This window comes from Ictalurus furcatus, chromosome 23, assembly GCF_023375685.1.
Source record: "Ictalurus furcatus strain D&B chromosome 23, Billie_1.0, whole genome shotgun sequence".
Taxonomy (NCBI): domain Eukaryota; kingdom Metazoa; phylum Chordata; class Actinopteri; order Siluriformes; family Ictaluridae; genus Ictalurus; species Ictalurus furcatus.
Window position 1 is genome coordinate 13,632,324 of NC_071277.1, and position 13,455 is coordinate 13,645,778.

General features: G+C 42.7%; 1 protein-coding gene across 8 annotated transcripts in view; it reads left to right on the forward strand.

The window, feature by feature from the left end:
* galnt1 (UDP-N-acetyl-alpha-D-galactosamine:polypeptide N-acetylgalactosaminyltransferase 1) overlaps positions 1-13,455 on the forward strand; it is a 136,063-nt gene that overhangs the window by 41,534 nt on the left and 81,074 nt on the right. For 6 of the 8 annotated variants that reach the window (XM_053612093.1, XM_053612096.1, XM_053612094.1 and 3 more), the window contains exon 2: positions 11,745-11,836. The exons of 1 other annotated variant lie outside the window; for it this stretch is intronic. In XM_053612093.1, the coding sequence (XP_053468068.1) occupies positions 11,745-11,836 (92 nt within the window). Of the gene's footprint in view, positions 1-6,009; positions 8,371-11,744; positions 11,837-13,455 lie in introns of those variants that run through there. One more of the 8 variants, XM_053612098.1, reaches the window with a different exon arrangement.

A 13,455-nucleotide genomic window follows, 5' to 3' on the forward strand; every position in this document is an offset into this window, starting at 1 on the left:
ACAGCAAAGGGTGACCAAATCTGTAATGGGATGTTCAACAAGCACATATGGGTGCGACGCTGAGGTGTCCACAAACTTTTGGCCGTGTAGTATATTTCCAGGACGGGCAAACTGGTGATGATTGTTGGTAAACGAGACCTTTACGCTGTACTCATGTTCGACGCACGTGAGTCGAAGAGGGCTTTGGTTGAATGTGCGCTGTGATGACGTCACACAACGCGTCTTGGCCTAAATCTGTGGAAACTGTGCGGTAATTTAGAAAAACTGCAATCCAAGCTCCTCCGAATATTGTGGAGTTTTTGTGTTCTTTTCTGGAGGGACTGACGTGTACAGTAGGACCCCCGTATCCATGAGGGATAGCTTCCGAGCCCCCCAGCGGATGCCGGAAATCGTGGATAGTAGCAAACACTGTACACCGTAGATACCTGTGATAAAGGTTAGTATAGCACAAATCTTTTCTTTTTTCACAATTTCATGGATAGAGGATTCATTTTTATCGTACATCCTAGCAACCTCAGCATACGCATGTTTTTCATTATCCTATTACATCGAGAATTTTCACCTTTCCACTTAACGGAAGCACTTCACGACTTCTCTTTGGCACATCCGATTTGCCAGCATGACTACTCTTGGGCTTTGGGACCATTATTGAACATAATAAGGGTTACTTGAACACAAGCGTGATGGCTCGTAAGTGACTGAAGGCTGGGTAGCGTATACAGAGTGAGTACGCTGGACAGAGGGTTGATTAACGTCCCGGGCGGAACCGCACGAAATTTCATCTCCTTACTCAGAACGGTGTGCAATTTAAATGATCAGAACGTTTTCTGTATTTCTGGAATTTTCTGTTGAATTGTTTCAGACAGCGGTCAACTGAAGCAGTGGATACGGGGGTTTTACTGTAGTGTTATTGGCCAGGTGGAGGTGTTGGGAGGTTTACCAGGTAGGCTGTAGAACCAAGACTTCGGCGTACTCGCACCCAAGCACTCCCCTGCTGTCCTGCACTCACACCGCACTTAAAGTTCCGGACCCGAGCACGCTTACATCATTACGACGAAACTTTTTGTTTTGAAGAAACGCGCTCACGCACAGCACAATGGAGTCCATCATTGTAAAGTTACTTACGTTGTGGCTTATTTGGAGTCGTTTGGGGCGCGGTGAGACACGGCCCTTTCACATGCCAAATAGATCGCCTAATAGATTTATCACTTAGGCAGCGAAGAGATTTTCACTTAATCGGGCTGCACGTAGCGGAAGACTTTTTTTTTACGGAGGCAGCTGACGTTCCTATTCATCAATCAGGTGAGAACCAGACCTTTCTAAACCCCACAGTGATCCCTTTGCCGCCATGTTTGTTAAACGGAACAGTCGTCACCTCCTCAAGCGGGCTCAGGCACGATACGGAGCGAGCGCACCAGTCAAACAGCTGGACTTTGGAGGGAAACGTGCTCGGGCACGGTACAGATCGTTCAGTGCGAGTACGCCCTTAGTATGCTTTGGCACTGAGTATCACGTTATGTATCCTTTACACACATTCACCTGGAGCCACGGTTGTTCTTATTTTACAGTTTTACTTGTTAATACCTCATATCTCCAGTGCAAAACTAAACAAGCACACTTAATACATCATGCCTAAGCTGATGAACATTAGGCACAAATAGTGTAAATATTATTTGTCGTGAAACCTTTCCTTCAAGCACAGCGTTCTCCTGTGCATAATAAACAAAAACGGTAAGGGTCTGGAGCATTAGGGATACAGAAGCCCCTAGTCTGTAGTTATTTACTGCTTTGTAGTGTTGTGCTTTCCTTTTATTTGTGAAGAGAAAGAACAGCCATGTTAACTGCACACTGAGAGGGAGGAGGAGTGAGAGAGAGCTGGTTATTGTTTCATTTTATGATGCAGAGGAATGCAAGTAAGCGTTTTATTGCCGTGGTTAAGAATATGGCTGACACACTTTCACTCATAGGTGTGAGCATGGTTTTATATCTGGTCCCCACAAGGATAGGAATATTACTCAACCTTGTGGGGACATGTGGCTGAATGAGATCTCCAGAAGGAAACATGTCTTCTATATACACTGTATGTGTGTGTGTGTGTGTGTGTGTATTATATATATATATATATATATATATATATATATATATATATATATATATATAGGTAGATATGTGTGTGTGTGTGTGTGTGTGTGAGAGAGAGAGAGACTATGCAGTAGAGTCCAGAAGTCTTTTGTTTTGCATGTGGCAATATAAAATGTTCATCACAAAAGTTACCTACACTTCACTGTACAATTACGAATATGTTCATAATCAGATTTATATTTTCATATTAGCACATTTTTTTCTTCACAGGGTAATACTTTGAATTGGTACAAAATACAGTATGTGTATTTTGTACCAATTGAAGGGGAAACCCTTCATTGTGAAGTCTTCACATTTTCTACTACATACATAGTTGCAACAAATCCAGATTTTACTGAACTGATGTATGTTACTCTTTAGGATGTAACTCGGAGTTAAAGTTCTAGCAATTCTACCCTTCCCCCTTCAGGCGAAACGGAAACGGAAGAAAACCACGTTCAGAGATTTCAGTCCAGTTCCACTGGACGATGCCAACACACTGAAATGAATTTTAACGTAATAATTTAATAAGTGAAATAATAAATTAAGTGCAGTGGAAAACAAGCAATCAGATTGATCATGAGCGTCGTCTTTCGTGGCACGTTCTGTAGTCTCATTTCCTGACGTAAACGTCAATAACGGCATTTAAACCCGAGTCTCGTCGTCCCGCTTCACTCCACTGATCTGCGCTTGCTATTACGTTGCTGATTAATGCGGTCAGTTCTGTTCTGCAGGCTAAATTTCCCATTAGTTTTTATTAGTGTTCACATATTACAGCTTTGTCCGCTGTCATCTCTGCAGTCTCGGCGCCAGCGCAGGGCATCATGGATTGTTTGAAAGCTGGCATTCGGACCATTTATAAAATGGAATCTTTTTGGGTTATGTTTATTTTGCTATGGCATGTAATTACCAACTGGGCTGAAGCATAAAGAACTCACCGTCCACCAACCACTGTATGTGCAAGACTTTATGTATTGCGCTGCTGCCACATGATTCAGTCTGTACAGGATTTCACTTTCGAGTTTTTTTTTTTGCGATTGTTGCAGCCAAAAACGCTTGATTGTGCTGCGGCTTTTTTCACAATTCGTGATGCGATATGCAATGAGTTTTTTGTGATTATTTTCTTTTTTTTGCGGAAAATTACTTGAATTGGCAAAATTACTTCCTTCGCAGTGACGTTTGTTGGTAAACGAGACCTTTTAGCTGTACTCATGTTCGACCCATGCGAATCGAAGAGGGCTTTGGCTGAATGCTCGTTGGGATGATGTCACATGACATGTCTTGGTCCAAATCTGTGGAAAATCTGCAGTAATTTTGAACGATTGCATGCTCCTCCGAATATTGTGGAGTTTGGTTGATTTTGCGTCAGTTTCTGCGATCGCAGAATCACAAAATGTCGGAGGGACCGCTGATTTCCATAATTGCATTAATACTAATAATGTTCACATCAAACATCATAATGGGAGAAACCGCGATCTCAAGTGGTGTTGACCGTAGTGGTGTTGTCGGTGCCAGACAGGCTGCTTTGAGTGTTTTAGAAACTGCTGATCTGCCTGGGGGTTTTGGACACACCACAGCACAGAACGGTGTGAAAAACCCAAAACATCCAATGATTTGCAGTCCTGCAAGTGGACTAGTTCAACAAACAGACTTCATATAAAAACATAATGAACTTCCTTTTACTTTCACACTATGTGTTGTTACCCAGATGAGGACGGGTGCCCTTCTGAGTCTGGTTCCTCTCAAGGTTTCTTCCTCATATCATCTTAAGGAGATTTTCCTTACCATCGTCGCCACCGGCTCGCTCAATAGGGATAAATTCACACGCTTAAAATCTGTATCCGGTGTTTATATGTTTCTGTAAAGCTGCTTTGAGACAATGTCCATTGTAAAAAGTGCTATACAAGTAAAATTGAACTGAATTGAATTGAAACGCCTTGCTGATGAGCGCCAGACAGGAAGGACATAACTCAAATAATCATTCTTTACAACCGCATCTCAGAACACACAGCACACTGAACCTTGAGTGTAACTCTGCGCTTACTATCCGTCTTAAATAGTATCCGAGATTACAGTTAGCGTGTCCCAAATGGTAGTATATTGAAAGGAGTATCCCGAAGGCACCCGGAAGGTCTACTATTTCCCGTAGATTTTCGAAGTGTGAATCCGTGGACACTTTTTCAGCTATTATCGCCCACAACTGCTTGCGTGAGGGAGGAGGAGCTTTGTGACGGTTTGCTTTGCTGAATTCAAGGACGCATTTTAGAGAGGTGTAAATTAGGCTTGCTGCGATGGTCGGTGTTCACGCGGTGCTCGGGCCGCGCACCGATTACATCACATGCCCACCGCGGCACCCCCCACTGTCGTTTCATTGTAATAAAATCAATGAGTTCACTTAGAGAACGGACACTACAATGAAAAACCGAACGCGTCTGCTCAATTCAGCGTGAGCTGCAGCACAGACCAGCAGGAGTCAGATTTCATTTAGTATGAGTGAGAGTGAGGCGAGCCGACTGACAGGAAGAGTGAGGCGAGCTGACCGACAGGAAGAGTGAGGCGAGCCGACCGACAGGAAGAGTGAGGCGAGCCGACCGACAGGGAGAGTGAGGCGAGCCGACCGACAGGGAGAGTGAGGCGAGCCGATTGACAGGAAGAGTGAGGCGAGCTGACCGACAGGAAGCGTGAGGCGAGCTGACCGACAGGGAGAGTGAGGCGAGCTGACCGACAGGGAGAGTGAGGCGAGCTGACCGACAGGGAGAGTGAGGCGAGCTGACCGACAGGGAGAGTGAGGCGAGCTGACCGACAGGGAGAGTGAGGCGAGCTGACTGACAGGGAGAGTGAGGCGAGTCTATGTTTATGTTTAATATAAGCGAGTACTGTTTAGTAGTTGTTGTGTTTTTCATTAAGAATAATAATGAACCCACCATTCAAGCAGTTGCTGCCCCCGAATTTCGTTAATGCGAAAGCGAAAGTGAAATGCGCACACCATTTATAAGCGAGAGGGAAAAGCCCCCTTGCCCCGCCCCCCGGTGATACCGGTATAACCAGTGTTGTTGCACGTTAATTAACCGGTGGGAAGATTTCCTCACCATCACATCCCTAGTGTAAATGAACTGTAGGAAAAATGAATGAATGGAATGTTCATTTAAATAAATGATATAATATGAATTAGATAAGGAATAATGAATGAAGAAAAGCTGAAATGCAACGAGGAGTGTGTTTACAGTGATAGCGTGCGTAACTAGGCAACAACGTTCTTTTCCTTTACATGACGTGTTAGTACGTCCCAGTACTTGCATACTCTTACTACACACTCAAAACGATGTACTTGTTCTTCACAAAAAGAGTACACCCTTTTCGTGCATAGTATAAGTCAGACGCAGGGTAAGTCTTTAAGACCGATTCGTTCTCTTTCAGGTGTTCTACATTACCAGATGGGTAGATGTGTGTGTGTGTGTGTGTGTGTGTGTGTGTGTGTGTGTGCGAGCAGTCAAGAGCAGTAGGATAATACACAACGTCCTCTGTCATATTTCCCACGGCTCTCTTTGTGCTTCGCTTCGTGACCGCTCCAGCACCCTTTAAAGCTTTCGTCCTTTAAGTGGTCATTCTCCGTGAACTCTCACCTGCACATGCCAGCGTGTTTCACTGCCATCTAGCACATTTTACACCGCCTCTTAAATGCGTTTTTATTCCACTCTAAGTACTAAAATGCCTGCTTTCGAATCTTTTATATCTATAGTGTATATCTATTTAAGTGTTCAGTAAAAATAGTGAAATGTGTTTCCAGGAAGCGATGATCAATAATAAAGCTGCTACACAGTAATTTGCACAGCATGTGACCTGGGAGTGTGTGTGTGTGTGTGTGTGTGTGTGTGTGTGTGTGTGTGTGTGTGTGTGTGTGAGTATGTGTGTGTGTGTATGTACATAAAACAGCTTTCAGAGTTTATCATGATCTAGGATATGGTTGAATGATCCTATGCTTGTTGCCATGGTAATTTGATTGACGCTTGGCCGCGTGAGTGATGTGAACGACACAGCGGATCTATAAACAGGAGCACGGATCACTTTTTCTCAAATGACTGCAGTGCTAATCATTGGCTTTGGCTTGACCTCAGATTGATATGCTGTCAGTGGGAATTGCATATGTGTGTAGGTGTGTGTGTGTGTGTGTGTGTGTGTGTGTGTGTGTGTGTGTGTCCCATTTTCTGGATGGTGAGAGATCATTTGGATTGATGATAATGGCGGTCTGACCTCTGAACGGAACATGTAGAGCTGTAGCAGAAAGCCACTGCGCACACACACACACACACACACACACACACACACACACAGCTGTATCTGAAGGAGGCCAGGATTATAAAATGTGTGTGTGTATGGGTGTGTGTGTGTGTGTGTGTGTGTGTGTGTGTGTGTATGGGTGTGTGTGTGCGTGCACATGTGTACAGCTTTTGTGACGTTGAGCAATGTGTGCATTCCTTAAGTGCAGAGTCACTAAGATCTCCATTACAAACACATGTCTTAGGGTGCGTGTTTGTGTGTTTGTGTGAGTTTGTGTGCGCGTGTGTGTATGTGCGTGTGTGTATGTGCGTGTGTATGTGCGTGTGTATGTGTGTGTGCGTGTATGTGTATGTGTGTGTGTGCGCGTGTGTGTATATGTGTGTGTGTGCACGTCCGTGTGTGTGTGTGCACATGCGTGTGTGTATGTGCGTGTGCGTATGTGCATGTATGTGTGTGCGTGTGTGTGTGTGTGCGTGCACATGCGTGTGTGTATGTGCATGTGTGTGTGTGTGTGTACGCGTCCGTGTGTGCGCGTCTGCGTGTGTGAGAGTGTACGTTTACGTGTATGTGCGTGTATGTGTGTGTGCGTGAGCTACGTGAATAAATAAATTTGACGCCTTAAATAAGATTCAAACTGTTGTGTGTTAGAGAGGAAACTTTTGTTTGATTTCTTTCTTTATTCCTTTCCTTAATTAATTCTTTTTGATCATAGAATTTTTATTGGAAATTTGCATTTTACATATTATAACACCCCACCCAACAACCCCAACAAAACAATCACAGCCAAAACCAAAAGAAAGGGGGAAACAGAAAACAATAACAAACAAACAACCAGAAATAAAAACAAACAAAACAAAAAAAAAGGTAAGATGATTAGTATTTCCCGTCTACCTCTCCTCCTCAATCCACCTCCAGGGTGCGTACATCATTGAAGTAGGTAATAAATTGTTGCCATTTTCCCAAAAATGAGTCACCTCTGCCTCTGTTTTAAGTTTTAAAAAGAACATTAAATCTTTAAGCCAGACTGATATAGAGGGGGTTGTGGAGAGGTCCAAGACAGCAATATCCTTAATTAATTCTAAGATACTCTTTTTATAACCAATCATGTTACTGACCCGTCGCCAATTAACCTCCGGCTGTTTCTCTTCAGTAACACTTTTCCATCCTTTTGCTGACCCGTCCCAACTTTTTTTGACACGTGTTGCGGCCATCGAATTAAAAATTATCGTATTTTTCTCTTAAAGTGGTACATTTCCTCAGTTTAAACATTTGATACGTTTTTCTATGTTCTATCGTGAAAAACATATACGTTTATGAGATTTGCAAATCATTGCATTTTGTTTTTATTTACATTTTACACAGCGTCCCAACTTTTTTGGAATTAGGGTTGTAGAAATGAAGTCGCATTACCGGCACTAAGTAGTAACATACTCTATTCTACAGTAATGTATTCTGTAAGATGGTGAACAGCACTTCTAATACTGAACGAACTAGTCACCAAGTGTTAGTCTTTCCATCCATGCATCCGTATTCTGTACCGCTTTCCTATACAGGGTCGCGGGAGCCTGGAGTCTATCCCGGGGAACTTGGGGCACGAGGCGGGGGACACCCTGGACGGAGTGCCAATTCATCGCAGAGCACACATCTCACACACACACACTCACACACCCATTCACACACTATGAACAATCAGCCAATCAGCCTACAGCCTATTATCCCCTGACTCAGTCATGTTTCTGTTTTTCAATTTTAATAAAGAGTTAAGAGGTTTTTTGGGTTGTTCCTGCCCAGTTCAAGTTTTTCCATAGCAAAACAAACAAACAAAAAAACCATAGGAAACTCGATATTTGGCTGAATCAAGCAAACAAGTGGAAGGATGCATGTTCGAGACAGGATATGGTTTCTGGATATATGTGTGTAGAGTAATGTTACCCGAGGACATCTGTAGCAGTTATGATCGATTCATGCAGGGTAAGTTTTCTCCCGTAGAAGCGTGTGTTCACGATGTGTGTATGTATGGTCATGAGACTAAAAATGTAATACTTATTATATACAGTGTATTCAATACTTATTTTAAAGCTGCAGTACTGAACTTTTCCCTCTCTATCGCCATCTCTGTTTGAAACATAAAACTGCAATTACTTGCAGATTTTTATTTATCTATCTATTTATTTATCTGTTTATTTATTTTTAAAGCATGGGTTGTGCTTTTTGCACTGCTCCTCTGCACGGAGGAATCTGATGGTTTGAGGTATTCGTACGGGTTGTATATTAGCTCCAATACTTGACAACCGAGGCGGTGGATACGGTTTTCTTGGAGTAGAGGTGAGTTGCTCTGTCTCATAGCTAGCAGAAAAATAAGTGCAATTTACCACTCTGACCATAGCAAAACAATAAAACAACATAGGAAATTCCATACCTAGCTGAATCACGCGAACAAGTGCGCTAATACTAGCTAGCTACCTACCTACTGAGCCACTGAAATGTCTTAAAAAAAGCCAGTCTTCAATGGGGATGAAACGGTTACCGGTTTTTATTCAGAAGGCAAAAATGACGAGCTTTGAGAGTAAAACGCCAGTTCAGTGCTGCAGTCTTATGGAAATCAAATGTAATTTCCATTGTGAAATGAATAGTTTTACTGACTTTACAGGAAGTGACATACAGTGGGCGTGTCACTGCATTTGTGGATGGTAATACATTTCATAAAGTTTCAGTTTTCTTTGAATGATTCTTTGGATTCATCTCCACTAAAAGTTGCTGTTTTGTTGTAATTATTTCTGTGAATGTAAAAATAAAATCCCATTAGGTAATATTAGTGTCATTGTCATATTCATTATTGTGACCACACAATAAAAGTCTGTTTACAGTCTACCAGGGTGATAAGAATACGTAGTTAAATTAAATTTAGGACAGTAGTTAAAGTAGTAAAATGAGCTTTTTGGTGATACAGCCCTTTTTTTTTTTTATTTGAGCCCCTGAGGAACTCTCTGTACATCTCTGGTTCTTACAAGAGTTGCTTAGAATTTAAACTTGTCATCTAGATGTCTGCTTTTAATCTGGATCGTTCTAAACGTTGACATCTGGGGAATCCGCTGTTGTCAAAACCAAGAAGCCTCGAAGTGCAGAGAGCCTGCAGTCAAAAAGGGAACGCGCCAGAGCCCGAGCTAAATCGAGAATAAATATCGGTATGGTTTTTGAGATTTGAGATCAGTCTGATTTCCATACCACTGCAGCACTGCTTGCTGAACTGGCTTTTTAGCCTCAAAGTTTTAAGATGTCCCTTTCGCTTCCTCCTCCTTCAGTTTTTCTTTAATTTTCTGCCGACTGTCTGTTTGGTATCGTGCCTTTACTGACTATATAACATACATATAATGTAACAGGGTCACTTCCATGTCGGGAAATGTAACGAACTTGAGTAGCCAGCACTTACAACACATTCCCTCTCGATCAGTGTGACAACTACCGGCGATAAGAATATAAAATGCTGCTAATATTACCAAAAGGTTAGCAGCATCACGACTGCGTCATGACAACGAGACTTTCTGACTGCAGACTCGAGTCGGAGAAATAAATAGGAACTTTCTCCGACTTTCTTGTGATTCATTTGCTACTGTTTTGTGCACGCTCTCATGTTAATTTGAATCCATATGCTTTTTACATCATATAATAGTTTATTAATTAATGTTGCGAGGGGGACTTTTAAATCATTTAGAAAAAGGGCAGGGGTTCGTGTCCCCAGAGCCTCTTCCTTCTGCACGTCCCTGGTAAGAACAAGCTACAAACACTCCAGCATCCTCAACCTCCACACACGTGATATAGTAGCCGGCTCTTCTTCTTTCTGTTTACGGACGTGACCTAAGTGCGAATGACGTGAAACTGACATTTCCCGCGAAATCCGCCCCGACCGCTCCGTATATTAATCATTATTATAAGCTTACCGTTGCCGATCGGGGTCAGGTAAGGAGACAGTTTTGAACACTGATTTTTTTTATTTTACGTACGTGCTCAATAATTGGTTTTTGTTCATTTTTAACCAGAAGAAAAGTTCCGTACTGCAGCTTTAACACCAACTGATAGTTTTGAAGTTTATCATAAGCGCTTGTTGCAGTATGCATGACACTTGGCCACAGGATGTAGACTTTACCTGTACTAGAACTCAATAATTCACCTTACCACATCCCACAACGTCTATATTTTATTGCTCTGCGTATAATACCAGTACTTGGGATCAAGCGTTTCTTCACGTGTCTTTATACTGAAGAAAAAAGCACAAAAAACACACTTCCTGCATGACATGAACTGTTTACCAACACGTCAGTTCTGACGGATGTATACTACCTGCTCATTTCAGGGATCATGTCATCTTTCCAGTCACAACACACACACACACACACACACACACACACACACACACACAACATTACAGACATGACGGATTTGGATGGGAATAAAATCCCAAGTCCTCATGTAAAACTAATCTAATCCGAATGCTTGTATTTTAGCATGTGAGCGCTAAATAAAATAAGAAAATAAAAAGGTAATAGGATTGAAATGTGTAATATTAGTATTAGTGATGCGCTATGAGTAGGGTGTGTAAGCTTTATTTCCCTCGCACATCTGAAACAGAAAGGGTGTGTGATGTCCCCAACACAGCCGAGGGCCTTTAATTGCTTCTTTGTTCATGTAGCAGCTGTTGCCATGGCACCTTTGAGGCTCTCTGAGTAGCGCGGCCTCGCACACACACACACACCTGGGATATAATCGGGTTTACGTGAGGTTTGATTAAACTGACTCTCGCACTCGTGTACACACGCAGCCAGCGGGATTGAGAATGAGAAAAGTGTTTCTCGTTGAAGCACGACCGGATACTAAACACCTCCCTGCGTTACACGCTTGTGGCCTGAGCGCGCTCTGTGTGTGTGTGTGTGTGTGTGTGTGGGGAGACGTGTGTGGAAGGTTGATCTCCTGGTCTGATGTCTTTGATAGAGATGTTGCGCTGCATGCTGATATTTTATTCATGCCGTCTGAGAAAGCTGCAGGCCAGAGCGCCGTGCGAGTGAGCGCTCCGAATAAACGACTCACCAGTTTCTCTCCATCTCTTACGTACAAAACACACACACACACACACACACACACACACATAATTACCATATGGAGAGAGTCAAATGGAGAGACAAAAGTCAGACAAAAGCGTGGAATAAATGTGGAGAAAGACACTATGACTAGTTCCTTCTCAGAAAGAGAAATATTTGATGACCCAAGTGCAAAAACAGATTTAACGATTGTTGTTTGGTTTGTTTTGAGGCGTCTGATTCATCGTCATATTTATGTGTTTGTTCTGACAGGAGGTATGTGCGATTAGCAGCTACGCAGGTGGGATCACGAGCTCCAAAGCGCAGGAACCTGTTCTTCACCCACACTGACTCCAGCCCAGAAGGTAGGAGTGTGTTTGTACGTCTCATGATGAGAAAATCAATTTACATGCAGACGTATGAGAAATTGGGCCTCGCGGCTTCAACTCCACCCTGAGCCGCGTGCACGTTATCTTTTCGAATTAACACGGGATCTTCAGCGCGCCCGAGATTTATTTAGTAATGAAAGTCCGGATGGATGATTTATTTATGTATTTTTTATTTTTTAAGTTGAAATTTCTTTCCTGGACATGTTGCTCTATTTTCATGTTGGTGAACTGTTTCCTGCGTTACCCACAATGCTGTTTGACTGCAGCAGCACCGTTCTCTCCTGCTCATCCGTACGCTCTGCTTAAACAGATCAGCTTCCAAAGATGTAACTTTCATGCTAATTCTTGACGCCGCTACTCGTTCCACGTCCCGCACCGCATATTTTCCACGCAGAGTTTGGATAAGAAACGGATTTGTCCAAACCCACTGTGTGTTCTGCTAGTGAGGAGAAGGATTGTTCCTTTTAGAAGAATGTGTTTAAAATTCAGGAATAGCATCATTTACCGAAGCAAATTCTCGTTTAGTTGGATTTATTTTTATATTGATTTATGCTTATAGATCAGGATGACGGGGGCACGGTGGCTTAGCGGTTAACACGTTTGCCTCGCACCTCCGGGGTTGGGGGTTCAATTCCTGCCTCTGTGTGCACGGAGTACTGTAGTACCTCCGGGTACTACAGTTTCCTCCCCCAGTCCAAAGACATGCGCTGTAGGCTGATTGGCATCTCTAAATTGTCCGTAGTGTGTGAATGTGTGTGTGAGATTGTGCCCTGCGATGGGATAGGCTCTGTGGCTCCTGGTGACCCTGTGTAGGATAAGCAGTACCCAAAATGGATGGATGAATAATAATAATAATAATAATAATAATAATAATAATAATAATATTAATAAAAAGAGATAACAAATTCGGAAGTTAATTTCCATATTAAGAGAGCCAGATAAAATTCACTTAGTCAGTTAAACTGAAATGTATTTTAAAGCGAGCAAAAAGCAAGGACATTTAGACCAACATACTCTGCTCTCTTCACAACTGACTTTTTTTTAAGCATTATATATATTATGATTGAAGCAAGGATCATCATTTTTTTTGAAGAAGTCTTTATTTGTCACATATTTTACACATATTTTACATTACATACAGTACATTAAGCACAGTGAAATTCTTTTCTTGGCATATTCCAGCTTGTTAGGAAGCAGGGGTCACAGTGCAGGATCTGCCATGATACAGCGCCTGTGGAGCAGAGAGGGCTTTTGTGGGGTTTTGGGGGTTTTGTGGGGTTTTGTAGGGTTTTGTGGGGTTTTGCCGGGTTGTGTGGGGTTCTATAGGATTTAGCAGGGTTTTGTGGGGTTGTGTAGGGTTGTGCTGGGTTTGGCGAGGTTGTGTAGAGTTTTGTAGGGTTTAGCAGGGTTTTGCGGGGTTGTGTGGGGTTGTAGGGTTTTGCAGGGTTGTGCTGGGTTTTGCGGGGTTGTGTAGGGTTTGCGGGGTTTTGTAGGGTTGTGTGAGGTTTTGCGGGGTTTTGTAGGGTTTTGTGTGGTTGTGTGAGGTTTTGTAGGGTTTTGCGGGGTTGTGTAGGTTTGTGCTGGGTTTTGTGGGG